At 60.4% G+C, this 19,586-nt stretch overlaps 1 protein-coding gene across 1 annotated transcript; it reads left to right on the forward strand.

The window, feature by feature from the left end:
• Positions 1 to 11,349: 11,349 nt before the first annotated feature.
• DUSP7 (dual specificity phosphatase 7) lies at positions 11,350 to 18,841 on the forward strand. The gene is made up of 3 exons (XM_045807268.2): positions 11,350 to 12,054; positions 13,559 to 13,993; positions 16,745 to 18,841. Exons 1-3 carry the CDS (start codon positions 11,538 to 11,540, stop codon positions 17,050 to 17,052), a joined length of 1,260 nt encoding a protein of 419 aa, XP_045663224.1. The 5' UTR covers positions 11,350 to 11,537; the 3' UTR covers positions 17,053 to 18,841.
• The last annotated feature ends 745 nt before the right edge of the window (positions 18,842 to 19,586 follow it).

Genomic DNA, 19,586 nt, shown 5'->3' on the forward strand with positions numbered 1-19,586 from the left:
AGGAATGCTCCCATTCACCTCTCTGTGCCTCAGCCTCCTCATCCATAACATGGGATGGGAGCAGCAGTAGTCTCATAGGGCTGCTGGGAAGATTCACTGCGACAGTTCATCCAAAGCTCTAAGAGCCCGCCTTGTCCTTGCTGGGCTCCAGTCCACAGCCTGGGCAAGGGGCGGGAGGCAGAGGCTGAAGGGCTCGGCTCCCGGCATCGGAGTCCTGCAGGTGGGCCAGCTGGCTATAAGGCCCGCTCCAGGCTCAACCTCGGTCGGCCAGCTGGAAACCTGGGGCTCAAAACCAGGGCTTCTAGGGAGGGGTGGGGTAAGCCATTGTACCCTGCAAGGCCCCGAGACTCTGCTCCCTAACCACCATGGGTCTCTCTCACCAGACACCCCCCCACACACACACATACACGTCAACATGGCTCCCTGCATAGCCTTTTCCTGATGAGGCTTCCAGCCGTCAGGCCAATCCAGGTGCCCAGGCATGGCCCCCACCTGACTGGGAGCGGGGTTAGGGCAGCCAACCTACATGCCAGGCCTCCCTGCCCACCCACTAGCCAAGAGGGGCAAAGGTGGGCGTCAGGGCTGACAGGTCAGCGGCCTGGCTCACCCCAGGGCTCTCTGGTGGAGAAGGGGCAGCTCCCCACACCAGCTCCAGGAGGGCCTGGGTCCTAAGGAGCGTTTCGCTCCTGGCCACTGGCTAGCTCTGAAGGGGCTTCCATGTGCTGCCAGGGCCCCTCCCACCCAGCTGGTTCCAGCTTGCCCCTAATGGCTCTGAACCCCAGCCAAGCAGGGCTAGGAGGTCAGGGCTTTTTCCACCTGAAGGAGTTGAGTAGGCACTCTGAGGGTCTGTCCCACCACTCCCCCAGCAGACCCGTGGCCTGGGGGCCCCCTAGAGCAGACTGGGAGCCTGGCAGCCAACCTCGTGGGGGGTGGGCACCAGGACTTCTGGGGATAAAGTCTCCTCCTCTTGATGCTCTCACCCTTCTCCCCTCTCCCTCCCCTCCTTCCCCTCCCCCACCCTCTCCCCTCCTTCCCCTCCCCCTCCTCTCCTCCTCCACACATGTTTCCAATCCTCTCTCAGGTCCTTCTTCCCCGCCCCAGCCCCTTCCCGCTTCCTCTCCGAGGCATCCACTCGCATGTGGAACTCATTAGGAGACCCTCAGGGCTCGTAACCCAACTCTGGCCTGGGCTTGGGGAGGGGGCCCTGTCCACGGCTCCCATGCTGAGGCAGGGAGCCTCCCCATCCACCCCAGCCGGCCCTGTGCAGCTTCGAGCCAGAGGCCACCGGAGCTGGTCAGGGCCAAGGGCTGGCGGCCGCTGGTTGGGGGGAACATGGCTGGGTGTCTGGCTCACCTCCTCCCTCTCCAGCCTCCGTCTCCTCCCTGTGCCCATTTATCATCCTCGCCTCCCCACCAGGCTAGCTTCTGATCTCACGGGGGTGGCTGGGCCTGCAGTGAAATAGAACGCAGGGTCCTACAGCAGGCCGGAAGAAGCGTGTGGGGTTCTGAGTGATCGCTTGATGACCCTCAGCTTCCCATCTGAAGGGAGGAGAAGGTGGTGTGAAAAGCCAGTGGGCAACATAAGGCCACTTTCTCCCCTGAAGGACATGCAGAGGGCATAGTCCCATGAGCCAACAGTGGAGGTTATGCCAGAAACTGATGCTATGGTCTCCAGCGTTTTTTTTTGTTTTTTTTTTTTTAAGATGTTATTTACTGGGGCGCCTGGGTGGCGCAGTCGTTAAGCGTCTGCCTTCGGCCCAGGGCGTGATCCTGGCGTTGTGGGATCGAGCCCCACATCAGGCTCCTCTGCTGGAAGCCTGCTTCTTCCTCTCCCACTCCCCCTGCTTGTGTTCCCTCTCTCACTGGCTGTCTCTCTGTCAAATAAAAAATAAAATCTTAAAAATAAATAAATAAAAAATAAAAAAAATAAAGATGTTATTTACTTATTTGAGAGAGAGAGAGAGATAGAAGGAATGGGGGGAAGCGCAGAGGGAAAGGGACAAGCAGACACCTCACTAAACGTGGAGCCCAATGGGGGGCTCAATCCCACAACCCTGAGATCATGACTTGAGCTGAAATCAAGAGTTGGACATCCAATGAACTGAGCCACCCAGGCACCCCTGTGGTCTCCAGAGTTTGGGAAATGCCAGATGAAAAAAATAAACCCAGCTAGATCCTTGCAGGACTTGTCAGAGCCTTTAACACACTCCCGTGCTATGTAGCTTGGGCCACAGAGCTCATACTGTTTTCCAGACATTTGACCATATAACCTTTTTTTTAAAAGATTTTATTTATTTAATTGTCAGAGAAAAAGAGCACAAGCAGGGGGAGCGGCAGGCAGAGGGAGAAGCAGGCTCCCCACTGAGCAAGGAACCTGATGTGGGACTCGATCCCAGGACCCTGGGATCATGACCTGAGCCGCAGGCAGACGTTTAACCAACTGAGCCACCCAGATGCCCCCCCATAACCTTTTTTATGAAGGTGTACTGGGCAGGCCCAGGGTTCCATGGATCCCACTTGGGACAGTGCTACAGGAAAAGCCCTGAGGAGGCAGGAGGTATGGGTCATAGCCCCCCGCTGGGAAAGGCTCTCTGAGTTCAGAGCAGGGGCTGTTGTCTGCTGGGTCTGAGCAAAAGGTGGGAACTGAATGGGGGTGACAGCTGAGGAAGGACGAACAGAAGGCAGCAGGGGGGCTGGTGTGGCTCAGGCTTGGAGGTAGGACCATGTTTGAGTCATGCTGGGGTCCTGATGACGCTGATTCTCTCCCTCCCCTTCATCATGGGAGGGCAGGCAGGTGGGTGGGCAGGCGTGGCCACAGCGTCAAAGGCATGAGGCTGGCAGGCAGGGCCTTGCCCCACGGGATGGGACCTGCACAGGCAGGCCCCAGGTGTTGGGAGTGTCCATGCCACCGCCCCCACCACGACATCAGGCTCAGGACAGGGCAGCCACCGGGTCCAGGTTCGGCAGAGGTGCTCTGTGTAACCCCCCTGTTGGGACCAGCCTCTCTGCTCAGAGTCCATTCTGCTCACACTTCTTGGCACAGCTGCCGCAGGCCCCCTTCTCATCCCTCTGTTCCAGGAAGTCTTCCCTTGGGGGTCATCGCCTGCCCCCAGGGCCCTGTCCCCACTGTCCGGGCACAAGAGGGTTGAGCCAGGGTATATGTGCTCAGCCCTGCGCTGGGCCCCTCAGTGGTGGGCTTCCTCCTGCCTCATAGCAGTTGGCATGGTATAGTGCATCCCCACTTTATAGAGGAGGAAGCTGAGGCCCCGAGAGGAGAGGCTGGTGGTGGAATCAGGATTGGAACCAGGTCTCTTGGTCAGGTCCCCCAGTCTCCACCCGCCGCCCCTCTGCTCACTCCTACCCCGTCCCAACACACGCGGCCCACTTGCACCTTGGCTTCCTGGTGCTGCCCCCCGGGGCCCATCTAGCTGGGAGCACGGCACATCCAGCCCGGGCAGCCGGAACGCTGAGCCCATGTGGGATGGTGCTGGGTGCTGGGGCCTCAACCCCCGAGCCCCTTGCCTGGCCCAGGCCAGCCGGCTCCCAGGCCATTTCCCCAGCCTCGTCATGATCATGTGGTCACCGTCCCTGTCACTACCAATGCCTCGTAGGAGGGATTCCTGAAAAACAGGGCTATGTGGGCCGGTGAGGAGGGAAGCAGACAGGCCCAGGCGGCAGGCGGGTACTAATGAGGCAATTAGGCCTGGCAGCTACAGAGAGACCTAGCAGTCTCCACCCCTTGGCCCACCCGAAGCAGACCCAGCCCAGGCCCCTGGCACTTCCGCCCCACCAGATACCCTGGGAATTCCCAGTCCTCCACCCTCTTAGCCTCAAAGGCTGGACCGGCTTTAGGTCGGGAGCCTGCCCCTGCTGGCTCTCCCCATCGAAAACCATAGGCTGGTTCAGCGAAGACAGAACTGGGACACACACACACACACACACACACACACACACACACACACACTGGTCACTGCTTCCTGCCTCTGCTCTGGTGGGGACTGCCTAAGACACCCTCCTGCCTCCCACCCCTGCTCAAGCCACTGGGGCTCCAGGCCCTTCCTGGCAGAGGTGGCCTGAGAAGGATCAGAAGCCTGGAGCAGGAGGCCAAGGCCAGATGGGCAGGTGGCTAAGGAGTCCTCCTCCCCCTAAGCTCTGGCTTCCGTCCCTCGGAACCTGGGTGGGCTCTTGAGGCGCTGCCCGTAAGTGCCAAGTGTCACAAGAGGGAAGGGGAATCAGTTCAGAGTAAAGATTCTGGGGAGGGGGACACAAGAGGGAAGGGCTCTGGCCTTCATGTGTGGCTTGGGGGCAGGGGCCTGGCCCACGTGGGCTTCCCTGGGCTCTTTCTCTCTCCTGTTCCCTCTGAACACCCAGGAAGGCAGGCCCAGCCTGGTTTCCTGAAGCCGCTGAGTAGCTTCTGGCCTTAGAGGGATGACCTCTGTGTCAGTGGATGGGGCTCGCAGCTGAGTCTAACCCCCAGGCCAGCCCCTCCTCCAGGCTTGTGGGTCGTGGTATGCAGGATTGGAACCCAGGCTGGGGACCCAGGGACCTCTGAGTCCACCAAGAGGTGGGCGTTTTGGCTCAATTTTTGGAGAAAGGGTGAGCTGCACCTGGATGGCAAGGAGCAGGGGAAGGGGGGGGCTTCTGAAACAGGGAAACTGAGGCCTGCCGCCTGAGGCTGGGGACGAGGTCCTGCTAGGCATGTTGAGAGCAGGAATCCGTCCCTTGATGGCAAGGAGTCTCTTCTAGCTCCAGGTAATCTCACTGGGAGACTCTGGGCAGGTCATGCAGGACATCCTGAGGCCTAAGCAGGAAATGGAAGGGGGAGGCTTCCAGAATCACCCAGTGTGCAGGGGAGAGCCAAAGGCATTTTAAATCACGGGACCATGGGCTTGTGGCTGACAACACAGTCTAGAAGGAGTCCAGGGTTCTAATGCTGGCTCAGCCACTTCCTAGATGCCCTCTCCAGCTCTAGAGGACGAGTAGGTTTGGGGAGAAGGGTAAGAAGGTATTTAAAGGCAAGAGCTGGGAGTAGAGGGTTCCAGGAGAGGGACCAGTGAGTGCAAAGACCCTAAAGACAGAACAGGAGGACAACATAGGGGGCAGGGCCAGGCTGAGAGAGTGGGGGCTGTCAGAGAATCCTGGCCCCTGAGAAGAGGCAGGGTGGTGGGGAGAGGGGCAAAGCCCCATCATAAGGGCCACACTGGCCACGGAGAGGAGCTGGGACTCTGTCAGGACGATGGGAAGCTCTGGAGCAGGAGAAGGCCAGGTCTGATTCGCGTTCTCAAAAGATCCTTCCGGTTGCTCTGGGGAATGGAGCAGCGGCTGGGAAGGGCTGGCGAGGTGGAGCCAGGGAGAGGTCGGAGGGCCCGGATGACGTAGTGACCGTCAGGGAAAGTGGGTTCAGAGCCCAGGTCACGGGATGGATTAGCCACGTGGGCCAGGGACATGGGAAGAGCGTTTGACAGCACAGATGCTATGTGCAAGAGAAAGAGCCCCCTTTTGGTATGGGGTGAATAGCTTCACATGCCTCCAGTCTGTCCCCCCACCGCCAGTGTTGGTCCCCTGCTCCCCCACCCCACCCCCAAGAAATAGGAAAGAGCAGGGAAAGCAAGGGCTTCCCGCAGACCATGCTTGGGTCTCCTCCTGCCAGAGGGGCCCAGAGCCACAGTAAGAGCCAGCTGGGAACCCCGCACCTGGGGGAAAGGAGCTCAGGAGTCTTATCTGGGGCCAAGCCCCCTGCCACAGCTTGATTTGTAACCATGGGCCTCAGTGTCCCCATCTGTCAAATGTGTTGACAGCCTTTCCAGGGCTGAGGCAAAGCCTGGACAAGAAGCCAGAAGGGAACATGCTTTGAGACAGGTGTGCGCCTGCCCTGTAAGCCCATAGGGGTCTGCGTGTGGGCACTCAAGCTGGGAGCCCTAGGCAGGTGCTCCCCCCCCCCCCCGCCCCACCGCCGCCTCCAAGACTGCCCTTCCCACTTGCCCATGTTTATGTGTTTCCTTCCCATCACCTGGGCCACCATGACTCACCTCAGGCCCAGTGGGTAAGTGAGTAACTGGCTGGGCCTGGAGCCAGGCCCTTGGGCAAGACATTTCCCTTCCTCGGCCTCAGCTTCCCCACCTGTAGGACAGACAAGCCCTGCTCTGGTCTCCTCGCTAGGGAATCTCCAATGAAGGCAGGGCTGAGGATATGAAAACTGCCATAGGATGAGGGCAACACAGGATGTGACCTTTGTGCCAGGACAGAAACCAGGCCCGCTTGACATCAGTCCCAAATCAGCCCTGAGCAGACAGCAGCCCAGTAGGCCTCCCTCTCCCTTAAGGGAAACTTCATGCTGGGGAGAGCTTGGAATGGAGGGAGGGTGGGGCCATGAGGAAGGCCTGGCAGGGCCCCAGGACTCTGGGCAACCACGGGGGGACTCCAGTGATACAGGGGCTCACACAGGGGAAGTCACAGATCCCTCCAGATTGAACTGCCCTTAAGTGGGTAGAGGACAGAACACACAGACTGCACAGGGAGGATTAGGAGAAAGGAGAAGACTCTGCTGAGGTCAGGCTGGGGGGACTTCCCGGGGCTATGACCCCTCAGAAGCTGGAGATCATTTTAGAAGGCGGGGACACAGAATGAGGAAGAGATGCTGTGTCTGGGCACAGAGTAGGGGGCAGGAGGATGTTAGGGAGGCATGTGCTGGGGCTGGGGACAGAGAGGCCATGGCTGGCCTGGCTATGAAGTGAGGCTTTAGCAAATAGGTTTTATCTCCTTTGTCTACCGCAATCAATCAGCTGGTCATGCCTGCTTAGAAGGGTTTTGAGGCCAGAGGATGGCTCAGCAAGAGAAAGGGCTGTGATTGACTAGTAATGCCTGCCGGGGACAAAGCATGGTAGAGCAGTATAGATTTGCCCTCCAGTCTGCCTCCTCAGGCTGGCCCCAGTGGGCTGGGAGCACTCTCAAGTGAGCTGTGGGGGATGCCCATGGGGAGGTTGGCTAAGGGCCTGCTCAGCCACTGCGGGGAGCTGGGAGAGGGAGGAATTACGCTGGTCTAGCTCCCTTCTGAGGTCCCAATTCCCTTCTCTGCACACTCCCTGGCCCAGGGCAGGAAATGTTTGAGCACGCATGGTGGGGAGGCTCCACAGAGGCCTGGCTCTCCTCATTTCTTCCCCTTTGCCTTCTCCAGGCAGCCTTAGGGAGTTCCATCCTGCCAGCTCTTGTTCTCTGCTTATCCTGGGTGTGACCCTCTCCACCTGCTCCCCAGGGCCCTGTCCTCCTACCCCTCTGCCCCACACACCTGGGCAGGGCAGGGGGAGGATGAACCAGGCACGTGGCTCCCCAACCCGAGAGCCGTCCCAGGCAACAGCTTCCCCGAGCTGCACTGCCATCACCCAGGGCCTGGCGGCTCCCGCTGGAAGGAAGGCAGGGGCAGAATTTGCTTCCATTCAGAACTTGTCACTGCAGAGATCCCAGCAATAGTGGATAGGACAGGGTGACCCCAGGTGATTGGAGGGCTGGGGAAGGGGAGTGTGGATTCTCCCAGTCCGTTACAAGCCCTCTGGGCTACCTGTCTGTGGGCACTCCTCCAACAAGAGTGGCAAGTGCCCAGAGCTACAGGGTCTGTGTGTGTGTGTGTGCAGATAATGGAGAGCATGTGTGCACATGTGTATTGTGTATTTCTGCACACACACATTTCTGCCTGTGACCATATGTGGATATAGGGTAGGTCTATGTGTGTTGGACCTATATTGTGTGTGTCCTTACATAAGTATGTGTACATGTACAAGCTCAGGCTTGCACAGCCAGAGCTCTGTCCAGGGCAGGAGAGTTGGCAGGCTTTTCACAGTTCACTTCTGGCCTGGTTTAGACATGACCTGCTCTGACTGAAATTCAGGCAGGCACCTCACCAGGGGATGGGGAAGAAGCTGTCCCAAGGTTCTGGGACAAGCAGAGTGCTCCCCAGTCTGAGTCTCAGGCACAGATGGGCTGGAGTCCCCGGGCTCTTACCAGCCCCTGCTCAGCTCTCATGGCAGGGTGTGAAATTGATTGCTATTGCAAACTGCCCTCCTGGAAGCATCAGGAGCTCACCCTAAATTTGTTAGCCTCCTTAGGGTAAGAGGGCAAGGAACGGACCCTCCGACTCTCCTCTCCCTCTGGCATGTGCTGTTCAAAACATGTTGGCCCATCTCTAAGAAATCCATGGATGCTGGTGGGAAAAGGAAAGTCTACTTCCAAGATGCTTCGTGCTTCAATTATTCTTTTTTTTTTAAAGATTTTATTTATTTGAGAGAGAAATTGAGATAGAGAGAGAGAGCAAGCACATGCATGAGTGGAGGGGAGGAACAGAGGGAAAGGGAGAAGCAGGCTCTCTGCTAAGCTGGGCCCTGGGATCATGAACTGAGCCAAAGGCAGACCCTTAACCAACTGAGCCACCCAGGCACCCGATGCTTAAATTATTCTTGGTGACACAGTTCCTGGGTCACCAAACCATGTGGATGGGGGGGAGGTGTGGCGAGGTGGGTGCAACACCGGTTCACATCTGCCCAGTTCACATGAAACATCCCCATATCATAGCCAAGACTTGCCTTGCTGGGAAGTCCCCTTCACTGCTTGGTTCTGGGGTGGATATGTGCAGACAGGGAAGGTAGTTCCAAACACACCTCATGGGTTCAGGCCTAGCACCTGGGGGAAAAGGGATGAGACAGGTGGCAAGAGGACAAATGGGCCTGAGGGGAGGTAGACATGCCACTGGGGATCCAAAGGGAGAAAGTTTGGTGGGGGTTGCTGAACAGTGACAGTGATAGATTCCAGAGTAAAGATGGGGGCAGGGGGCCCAGGGGCATGGAGCAGGGGGCTAATTCTAGCCTGAGGATCAGAGGAGGCCTCCCTGAGGGTGACACCTGAACTGGGATCTTCTAGAAGGCCAGCAAAGGGTGAGGCCAAAAATGTCCAGGCCACTCAAGTAGCATGTGCAAAGGCCTGAAGGTGTGTGGGAGAAGGGGGCGGCCCTCAGACAGCCCGCACATACCCCACCTCCAGCCTACCCCCTGGACCCAGACCTGTTCTGGGGGCTCCCACCCTGCCCCTCAGGGAGACCCTGGTGAGGGGGCAGAAGGGAGGTGGGGCACCTCTCCTGGGGGCTGCCGGTGGGGGAAGGCCTGAACCCTGAAGGGCAGGAAAGGCCACATTCCTGAAGAGGAGGAATGTCTTTGATCCCAAGACCTTGCTCAGGGCACCAGGCTCCCTCTTCCAGGTATCTTTCCCAGCATTCTTGAGGGAGACTCGCAGTTACAGGGCAAGGTCCTGGGCAGAGGCCGTCCTGGCCTCCTGCTGTCTGACCAAGGGCTAGCTCCTGCTGTGCTCTGTAAGTCAGAGGGTTCCGTGCCCCCCCCCCCCCATGCACACACATACACAGGCACCCAGGGCATCCCTGCTATGATCCATTTTATGCTCTGTGTCTAGCTGTTCAAGACTGGAGGCAGGGCTTCCACCCAAAACCAAGGCTTTCAGCTACTCCTCCAAGCTGAGTGGGAGCCCAGGGCCCCACTGGCAGCTCCTACAGCCATGCATTAATTCTGTTCCACTCCTTTGCTTCCACTGTCACCTTCTCCTCAAGTGCCTCCCTCCTCCTGGACTCATCTGAACCCTAACTCTTCTGTCCCTTCTTAACACCCCTGCTGGAGGATGCTCCCATCTCCTGGGGAGTTTCTCCATTTCCCCACATCCTCACATTTCTCTCCTCTAGCCTGTAGGGTTCCCCTGGAGGAGTCCTGAAGGGGAGACAAGGGAGCCATCTCGAGCTAATGAGAGGGGTGGCAGGGCCTCCCTCCTCTGGCCTGGGGCGGGGGGGGTTCTTTCTACTACGGCTGGGACAGGGACTGCGGGGACACAGTGGAGGCTCCCATCTCCCACTAGTGAGAGTAGTGACCAATTCCTCATCAGGCACTGCCGTACCCGAAGCTCCAGCCAGCCATCAACAAGCCCGCTGAGGAATGATTCATCAGCCAGCAGGTCCCCTCCAGTGTGGGTCTGCTCAGGCTTCTTTTCCGAGCGCTGCCTCCGTCCCTGACAACAAGCACCCGGACTGCCAGCCAAGGGCCTGACCTCAGAGAAGTACCCTTATAGCTGGGTAGATTGTGATGGGCTTGCTGGGCTCTGTCCAGGCAAGGTGGCTGTGTGCCGAGCAGCCTCGGGCAGAGTGGGAGATTGAAACCGCCAGGAAGTGAAGGCACTCCACCCGCTGGGAACGGACCGGGCGCACTGCAGGGCCCAGCCGTTAGCTCCCTCTCTGGGCAGATGACCCCGGCTCCTTGGGGGAAAGCGCGGCAGTCCGTGCGCACGCGCGCCGCTCGAGTCGAGCCGCTTTGTTCCAGCGCTACCTGCGGCTCCATTCACCTCCTCCGCCCCGCCCGCCTGCGAGCCGATACACCGCGCTCGTGGAGACCCCGCCCACTTCCCCAAGCTGGGTGGAACTGGGGACGAGCCCCGCCTCCCTCCCCCCAACCTTCTCCTTCAGTCACGATTGGCCATCCGCGCGATGAACTCCCGCCTACCGCGAAAGTTGGTTGGTGCATTGGGAAGGAGGTTGGAGAGGGAGAGCTGATGATAAAGGAGAGCTCCCCTCCCACCCGCCCCCGAGCGAAAGTCACGTGGCGCTTCACTTGGAGCCTGTCACCTCCCCGCTTGTAAAGCTTTCTTAAAGGGCTCGCTCTCTCTCCTTAGGGCTGGTCCTTTTCAGGATTTCTCCACTCCTGCCCGCGGCCCTGGGTCCTCCTATTCCTCCAGTCCCCTGTTTGCTGATTCCCAATCAGGCCTGCTGGGGTGGGACCCCCTTTCAGGTCTCGGAGCCTGTGGCCATCACAGGAACAGTCGCCTGAAACGGTGACCTCCTAAGCACAGTGCCTGGCACGTAGTAGGCGTTCAGTTTCCATTTGTTGAATGAACTCGCTGAGAAAATGAATGAATGGGGTTGACAGACAGGAGGAGGGGATGTTGGTTCAGCGTGACCGCCCCCACCTACCGCCCTATCCCTGGGGAGACTCTGCTTCACTGCAAGTGGGGAGGAGATGCCAGGCGCAGGACGTCCCTAGGGCAGCCCTTCACGGTAGGACTCGGAAGAGCTGGGAGCGCGGGCATAGGGGAAGGGTCTTGGTCGGTCACCCCAGGCCGGTCTTAGCCAGGTCCGGGTCGAGGTGTGGCGAGGGGTCGGGCTGGTGCAGGTCTCAGGGCGCACGGGGCCGCGAGCGCGCTCGCGTACTCCTTGGGGAGGGGCGGCGGAGGCGCGGCGCCTTTAAGCCCGGGCGCCGGCCCCGCGGCCCCGCCCCCCGGAGGACGCCTCGGCGCGCGGCCGCCGGAGCCGCCGTTTAATTGGGGCTGTCAGGCCGCGGCGCGCGCGGAGGGCCGGGCGGGACGGAGGCCGGGAGGCCGGGGCGGCGGGCGCGCAGCTCGGCGGGAGGCGGGCGCCCGGAGACGCGGCTGGGGCCCGCGCGGCCGGGGCGCCGTCCCAGGGCAGGGCTGCCCGGCCCCTGCCCCGGGCCGCCCGCGCTCCCCATGAAAAACCAGCTCCGCGGCCCCCCAGCGCGGGCGCACATGTCGGCCTCGGGGGCGTCGGCTGCTGGGGACACCGGGGCGGGGTCGGAGCCCGGTGCGGGGTCCGGGTCCGGCGCTAGCACCGGCGCGGGAGCGGCGACGGGTGCGGGAGCCATGCCCTGCAAGAGCGCTGAGTGGCTGCAGGAGGAGCTGGAGGCGCGCGGCGGCGCGTCCCTGCTGCTGCTCGACTGCCGGCCGCACGAGCTCTTCGAGTCGTCGCACATCGAGACGGCCATCAACCTGGCCATCCCGGGCCTCATGCTGCGCCGCCTGCGCAAGGGCAACCTGCCCATCCGCTCCATCATCCCCAACCACGCCGACAAGGAGCGCTTCGCCACGCGCTGCAAGGCGGCCACCGTGCTGCTCTACGACGAGGCCACGGCCGAGTGGCAGCCAGAGCCCGGCGCTCCCGCCTCGGTGCTTGGCCTGCTCCTGCAAAAGCTGCGCGACGACGGCTGCCAGGCCTACTACCTCCAAGGTGAGGGCAGCACTGAGACCCCCGTCCGGGATTGGGGCTCTCCCGCGGCTCCCTGACGCCCCCGCCGGAGGCTGCTTTCTCTCCATGCGCTCCGCCTGCCCGGCCGGCGCCACGTCGCCCCCGGCTCGCATCCGCCTCTACCGGGAGCTCGGCCCCCGCGGTGAGGGTTTAGGCTGGCGCGGGGGTCCCCTCTGCACCCCGTTCTCGGCAGGATTCGAGTGGGCTGAACAAACTTTTCCCGTCCTGGGCTTTCCTTCTTCTTCTTTTTTTCCCTGTTGTTGGGGACATGGTAGTGCCTAGGCTGCTGCTGAGCCCCTCAGAGGACGAAAGGGCCGCCTCTTGCGGCCCCAAAGACGACAGGGCACCAGGTCTAGCTGCTCCAGCCTAGAATGCGTGTCCCTGGGAGACTAGGGTCAGGATATAGGAGCCTTTGGCAGCATTATCCCCGCCCCCAAGGTACAGGGACCGTCTGGGTTGGGGGACTCTGGGCATCTCGGCCTTGGTCTTACTACTTGGGGATCACAGCCTCTTGGAGGCACTTGGGGCAGGACTATAAGCAGTGTCCCCTTCCCTGGCTTTCCGGGACCCCCAAGTCCCCAGCCTACTGCCCTAAAGCTAGTGGAACGGGGAGACAGCTGGGGGGCGAGTGGCTGCAGCCGGTGTTTCCAATTAACATTCCAAAATGGCCTCTCGCTGGCAGCGGGCGGGCAGGCAGGGAGGGGAGGGGAGGCCTGCGGCACCCTCGGGCGCAGGGCCCATGCCTAGCTGCAAGGCGCTCCCCATTTCTTGTCTCTGTAAAGCCCCAGCAGCCCTCCCCCTCTGTGTCTCCAAGGCTGGGGGTCTTGAGTTCTAAGGGGGAGAGGTGGAGTTGGGACCCCTTTTATGAACTTGCCACTGTGGGAGGAAAGAGCCAACCAGTACTTTCCCACTGCCCTCCCTGACTGTGGTTGGGGGTGGGGGGCAAGGACTGGACTCCCAGTCAGGAGGCTCAGGCCCTCTGTGCCTCTAACTGACCTAGACACAGCCCTGGCCCCTGCAGTCTCATCTGTAAGAGGGGTTAGCAAACCCACAGGTGCTGGCCTGAGATGGAGTTGTCTGCTTTCCTTTACCACTTAGCGGTTATTGAGCACCCATGGGTGCCAGGTGTGCATGGCGGCTGTGGGAGACAAATAAGCTGGGGCCTGGCCTTAAGTGCCCTAAAGCTGGTGGTGTGGCTGGGGCCCCGAAGCCTTATGGGTTGGGGTATGGAGCTCAGGCATGTTACTGCACCTCACGGGGCCTCAGTTTCCCATTCTGTCAGGTGGGTCATAGGATAGCTGTAGAGAACACAGGAGCAGGCACACGTGTAACATACTGGGCAGGACCCACGTTGGCTGCTGTTGGTGTTCTAGCATTTGACGTGGGCAGCCCCAGCCATCGTGGGTCTCGTGCAGCCAATTGGTCTGGGGGCACTGGCCGGAGGCATGGGCAGTCACTCACCCAGGCCCTCTTCCCCCGGCCGCAGGTGGTTTCAACAAGTTCCAGACAGAGTATTCAGAGCATTGCGAGACCAACGTGGACAGCTCGTCCTCACCAAGTGGCTCACCACCCACCTCAGTGCTGGGCCTGGGGGGCCTACGGATCAGCTCTGACTGCTCAGACGGGGAGTCGGACCGAGAGCTGCCCAGCAGTGCCACTGAGTCGGACGGCAGCCCTGTGCCATCCAGCCAGCCAGCCTTCCCCGTCCAGATCCTGCCCTACCTCTACCTCGGCTGCGCCAAGGACTCCACTAACCTGGACGTGCTCGGCAAGTACGGCATCAAGTATATCCTCAACGTCACGCCCAACCTGCCCAACGCCTTTGAGCACGGCGGCGAGTTCACCTACAAGCAGATCCCCATCTCTGACCACTGGAGCCAGAACCTCTCCCAGTTCTTCCCCGAGGCCATCAGCTTCATTGGTAGGTGTTGCTGTGCTCTGGGCGGGGCGGGTGGGCCGGCGCGCCGAGGTGTGTAGGGAACTTGGGTGTCGCTGGCGCCTGACTGCGTACCTCCGGGCCTGTCGAAGCCTGCGTGTGCCCTGCGTGTGCCAGCATGTGCCCGTGGCCGAACCCATGCCTGCTGTAAGTCACCAAGGCCCTCAGGACCTGGGTGGTCCCCTGAGTCCTGGACTTCCCCCAACTGTTGGCACCCCGCGGACTCTACTGTCCAGCTCGTGTTTTTCTGGCTCTGCTGTCTCGGGCTCAGCAAGCTGAAACATCACCGCTCGCGGACCTCCCGCAGGTCTTGCTTGCTCTGCATGACGCCTCAGCACGTGTTTCCCAGGAGGGGGCTGCCACCGTGCCTCTTTGGGCTTTATTTTGTACCTGAGGGGGCTGAAGGGTGGCCCTGGAGCCAAAGGCCGGGCCCAGATGGGCAGCCGTTGGAACGTGGTGAGCTGGAGAGACTTGGTAGGGCCCCTAGATGCTCCCAGCAGCCGGTGGGGCTCGCTTGGAGTATAGGAGGCCTCCCCCAGAGCAGGATGTCCTGCTGCCCGGCTTAGAGCCCTCAGCCCCCGACATCCCCAGCTGACTCAAGCTCCACGAGTTGCCTTATCTTTGACCTCCCCATCCTGCTTCCTCTGTGGCCAGCTGGAGGCTGTTAGACTGCAGGTTCTCTTCCTGGCCCCAGCTCTCACCCAGGGTGCAGGGAGGGCTACAAGATCAGGGTGAATGTAAACGCTTGGCTCTCTGAGCCTGGTGACCCTGTGTTTCTGCCCAGCCCCCGGTGGCAGAGAGGAGCTGGCCTGGGGCAGTCCTCTCCTGCTGGCGGCAGTGTCCAGTGGAGGGCGTTTTGGTGTCAGCTGGGCCGGGCTAGCTTTAATAACAGGAAGTGGGAGGCTTCCCCGCCTCATCCGCTTACTGGGAACCAAAACTAGGTGCCTGGCTGGGAGGAAGGAAGGAAGCTGAGGCCTGGGGGGAAGGGCTGTGACCAGGGCTGTTGGGAGCTTCCCAGCTCTGGCTGGGAGGCCATGGCCAGGAGGTCTCTGGGTCCTGCCTGAGCATTTGCTCTCTCCCCCCAACAAGACAGGGGAGCAGAGAGGGGGATCCCAGGCTCCCAGGGCTGAGCCTGGCTCATGGGTGCCTTTATCCTTCTTGAACGCCCCTCTGCACCTGGGGAGGGGGACAGAACAGGGTGTAGGGGTCGGGGGAACAAGTGAAGGAACAGAGGCCCAAGCATCCCCTAGGACTCCCGGACAGGATCAAGCCCCAGCCCCCACGCTGCTCAGCCACACCCTGAGAAGGCTAAAAATAAAGCCAGCGGAAGCAGTTTCACTTTGGATCACCCGGGAGTGGGTTTGGGGGCCAGGCGTTCCCCATAGCCTGGTGTGTCACCACTGGAGGCTCATCTCCACCACCCCATTAGCCCCAAGTCTCAAGGTCAGACAGCACGCCTCTGCGCCAAGCTGCAACTTCTCTCTTCCCTTGCTAGTCTTGCCCCCAGGCAGTCCCTGGGTCTCGATTAAGTACCTACTGCATGCTTAGCCCTGGGTACCCTCATGGGGGTGAGGAGGGGAAGCTCTGCCAGGCCCGAGGCAATGAGCACCAGAGGCGGAACAACTTGCGGACCTGTGCATCATCTTATGGGAGTGCACTGATTGAGTGTCAGTTGTGTGCCCGGCTCCCAGCGGGCTCCCAGTCAGAGAGGTGGGGACCTTGAGGGCCCCAGAGAGCTGCCTCTTGTTGACCTCCATCCCTGGCACAGCTGTGGCACGGAGAGAGGTGGCGGCCCTAGGGGAGGAGCGATTGCGGAACTGAGTTGTTCAGCGGCTCAGCCAGCATTTATTGAGCTCCTACTGCGTGTCAGGCTGAGTCTCAGAGTGGCACTGAGGGAAGCTGGGAGGGTTGGCAGAACTTGGCTGGCTGTGGTGGGAGATGTCACTGGTGCATGGGCCTGCTGGGGGACGTCTAGTAAGTGAGGTGGGGGGGCTCACGCAAGCAAGCCTCCCTTGTGAAACAAGGTGTGGCCTTCCTCTCATCCCTGGCTGTTCAAGAGTAAGGCTAAGCGGTGGGGGACAGGGCAGAGCGGGTATAGGGCCAGGCCCCCCATTCCTTTTCAAGGGCTCCCCTCAGGCCTGTTTCCCAGGAGGCCCTCAGGGGGTCCCCATGGGAGCCACACCGGGAGAACGAGCCGGGCCCCCACCGCCAGGCCGTGGGCTGACCGCGGTGTGTGCTAGGAGTTAGGAGGAGCCTGTCTGTGGCCTTGGGCTTGTCACTCTGTCTTTGCATCTGTGACCTCATTTATGAAATGAACTTGCTGACCATGGTGCAGATGGCCTGAGAGGACGCGGGTGACACCCTCAGCACAGGCCGGGCACTTGGCTGTCGCGGCAGCAGGATGAGCAGGGACCGTGGCCATCACTGGTGCCAGGGTTTGGAGAGCCCTCTTGGCTCAGGTCCTTAAAAGAGCCCTGTGAGCACGGGGGCCCGTTTTATGGATGAGGAGACCGAGGCACAGGGACGGCCAGTGACTCGAAGCTCCCGCGTGGCAGAGCCCTCTCCATAGTCACGCTCTTGACCTCCACCCCACGTGGCTGTCCCACCCGTGTGGGCCTTCACCAGGTCCCCCAAGAGTCGGGCAGCACCGGCCAGTGACCCTGCCACCCTCTGCCCCAGCCCCACCTCCGGCTCCCTGGAGGAGGCGCCTTCCCGACCCATGCCCGTGTGTTTCAGACGAGGCCCGCTCCAAGAAGTGTGGTGTCCTGGTGCACTGCCTGGCCGGGATCAGCCGCTCGGTGACGGTCACCGTGGCCTACCTGATGCAGAAGATGAACCTGTCGCTCAATGACGCCTACGACTTCGTCAAGAGGAAAAAGTCCAACATCTCGCCCAACTTCAACTTTATGGGGCAGCTGCTGGATTTCGAGCGGACGCTGGGGCTGAGCAGCCCGTGCGACAACCACACCCCCAGCGAGCAGCTCTACTTCTCCACGCCCACCAACCACAACCTGTTCCCACTCAACACCCTGGAGTCCACGTGAGGCTGGGGCGCAGGTGGCGGGGGCCAGCCCCTCCCAACCCCCCACCTCGGGCCAGGTGGGCGGCCTACTCCTGCCACGTCCAGCCGGAACCCAGACAGCCTCGGACACGGCCGGTGCCCGGAGGCCCGGGCGGGCGGGTGGCCGAGCTTCCCTCACCGCCGTGGGGCGGGTGGACCCCCCCAGCAAGGCCTCCTTCTGCAGGACTTTCTGGAGGCGCCCTGAGCTCTGGACACATGGCCTCGGGAGGCCAGCAGGGCCTCATCCTTGTCCCAGGACACTCCATCAGCAGATGGCCCAGCCAGTTTGGCTGTTTTTTAAAGACACATCCACGGAACTGAGTTTACTTTTTACTTTTGGCAGGTAAATCCAAGCTCCCCGGAGCACAAGTGTTCAAGCTCTTCTTGATTTTTCTTTTTTAATGAAAAGTGTTATTTTCAGGCTACACACAACAGTGGATTGTATAAACCAGTATTTCATCCCTTCCTTGATCCTGCGAGAGAGAGAAGTGTTCTCAGTTTTGTTTTTCTTCCTATTTCAAAAAGCAATTATTGGTTTTTTTTGTTTTTGTTTTTAATGGAAAAGACAAACCCCGTGTTGATCTTGACCAAATGCGTTTTGCACATGTGTGAAGCCTCCCGTTTCTGCAGCAGGCCCTTCTTGAAGGGGGTGGTTTGCTGCTCTCTTGGCGTCAGACACCCCCCCCCCTCGTTGTGCCCATGTCTGTTGGCCCGGCCCCTGTGGCACTGCACTTGCCTGTGATGACTTCTGCAAGTCGTGATGGGTGGGTTGCCGGGTGGCCTTTGCATTCTGGGCCCTCCAGCGGGCCCCTGCAGACTCCCGGACGCAGGAGACGGGAGGCCCTGCGGCCGGCCCGCTGGAGGCGGGGCTGCGGGGGCCTGCCAAGCAGTAGCATTAGCCCTCTGGGCTCAGCCCGTAGGAGGGTCTGGGCCCTCGGGCCCTTTCTATCCATACCCACTACTTTCTGTCTCTTTCTCTCTCTCCCCCCGTTTGTTTGTGACTGAAGAGTGGAGGCCCAGTGGCTGGGGGAGGCCTGGGTGGTAGAGGCCCAGCCCTGCCTCCTGGTTTCTGTCCCTCACCCTGGCTGTTGCTTCGGTCTGGCTGCCACTCGAGCCCCCTTGTCCCGTGGAAGCTGACCCTGCACTCATCTTGCCCATGCCTTCTACTACCAGGAAACTCGCACCTGTCTCAATCCCAGGGCAGGGGCGGAACGGGCGAGGATGGACAAGAGAAAGGGGCGTGGGGCTCTGTCCACCCCCCCCTCCCAGGATCCACAGAACAAAGCCACGGATTCCGTTATCCTCCTCCAGTTTTGTTCCTTCTCCAGCCTCAGTCCCACCAGGTGTCAGGACTGCACAGGGGCCCGGGAGGAGGTGAGTGGTCGGGCCGGGGTCCCTGAGCGAGCCAGCACTTGGCACGCGAGCGAGGCCACGGAAGCTCTGCCCCACTGCGTCTTACCTCACGGGGCGGTTTTCAGGGATTCTTTAAGGCAGCGGATTCAAATCTTGCCACAGTCGAGAAATTGACAACAAGCTTCCATGCTGTACATGGTTCTTTCTCTTTTTTACTTTTAAAAAGAAAAACCCAGAAAGATGCGTCAGATTTGTGTAAATGAGAGTACGCCAAGAGGGTGGCCAGTTTTGCTTTATGATCTTATGAAGGAAAATTTGTGACCCTACGTATATATACACACACATACATATATATATCCCGAACCAGCAACGGGACTTTGTTTATATTGCAAATAAATATTATTTTTTCTTTACAACAAGTTGTGGTGTTCAGTGAGGGTCTGGGGGCGGTTGGGGGGAGGTGGGCGGTGTCCCGGCACCTGTTCTGTGGAAGTCCGCTAAGCCAGGACCACGACGAGGAGGAGTGGCCGGACCTGGTGTGGAGGGCGCCGAGGTGTGTCATTTCCCCGGCCTGCAGGCACGCAGGCAGGAGCCTCAGGACTTTCTCTGTGGGCTTTCGCTGGTTGGTTGACAGGAGATGGAAGCTTGGAGAGGTTTGGTGGACCAAGGTCACACACCTGAGCCCCTGCTCACCCTGAATCGCTCAGGGCTGTCCACTCGCCATTGGTCAGATTTGCCCCCCGGGCCTCGGGCTCTTGACCGGGCCCTGGGGCCCCGACCTTTCCTCTTACTGCTCTTGTGGGTGGAACGGGTGTGTGTGTGTGTGTGCATTTATCACCTCATCCCTCCCAGCTCCCACCCTCCCCCACCCCCACAGTCCCTGGGAAGCCAGCGGGATGCGACACCTGGCTAGTGACAGGTCAGCCCAGCTTTGCTACTTGGGAGCTGGGTGGCCTCAGGTCCCTCAAGTCTCCTAAGCCTCCGTTTCCCTCTCTGTAAAGTGGAACCAATGACACCCAGATACCCAGTGCTTTTTGTGTTTGGGGCACGATGAGAATATTCTATTCATTTCCTGGTCTGGGCCTACAGGGGGGAGCCAGGGGCCGTGCCTAGCTTCTCCAGAGCACGTGAGTGCCCACCCACCATGCAGGGCTCTGCTGGGGG

The sequence above is a fragment of the Ursus americanus genome, chromosome 14 (genome assembly GCF_024610735.1).
Source record: "Ursus americanus isolate L20-20 chromosome 14, mUrsAme1.1.p, whole genome shotgun sequence".
NCBI classification, from domain to species: domain Eukaryota; kingdom Metazoa; phylum Chordata; class Mammalia; order Carnivora; family Ursidae; genus Ursus; species Ursus americanus.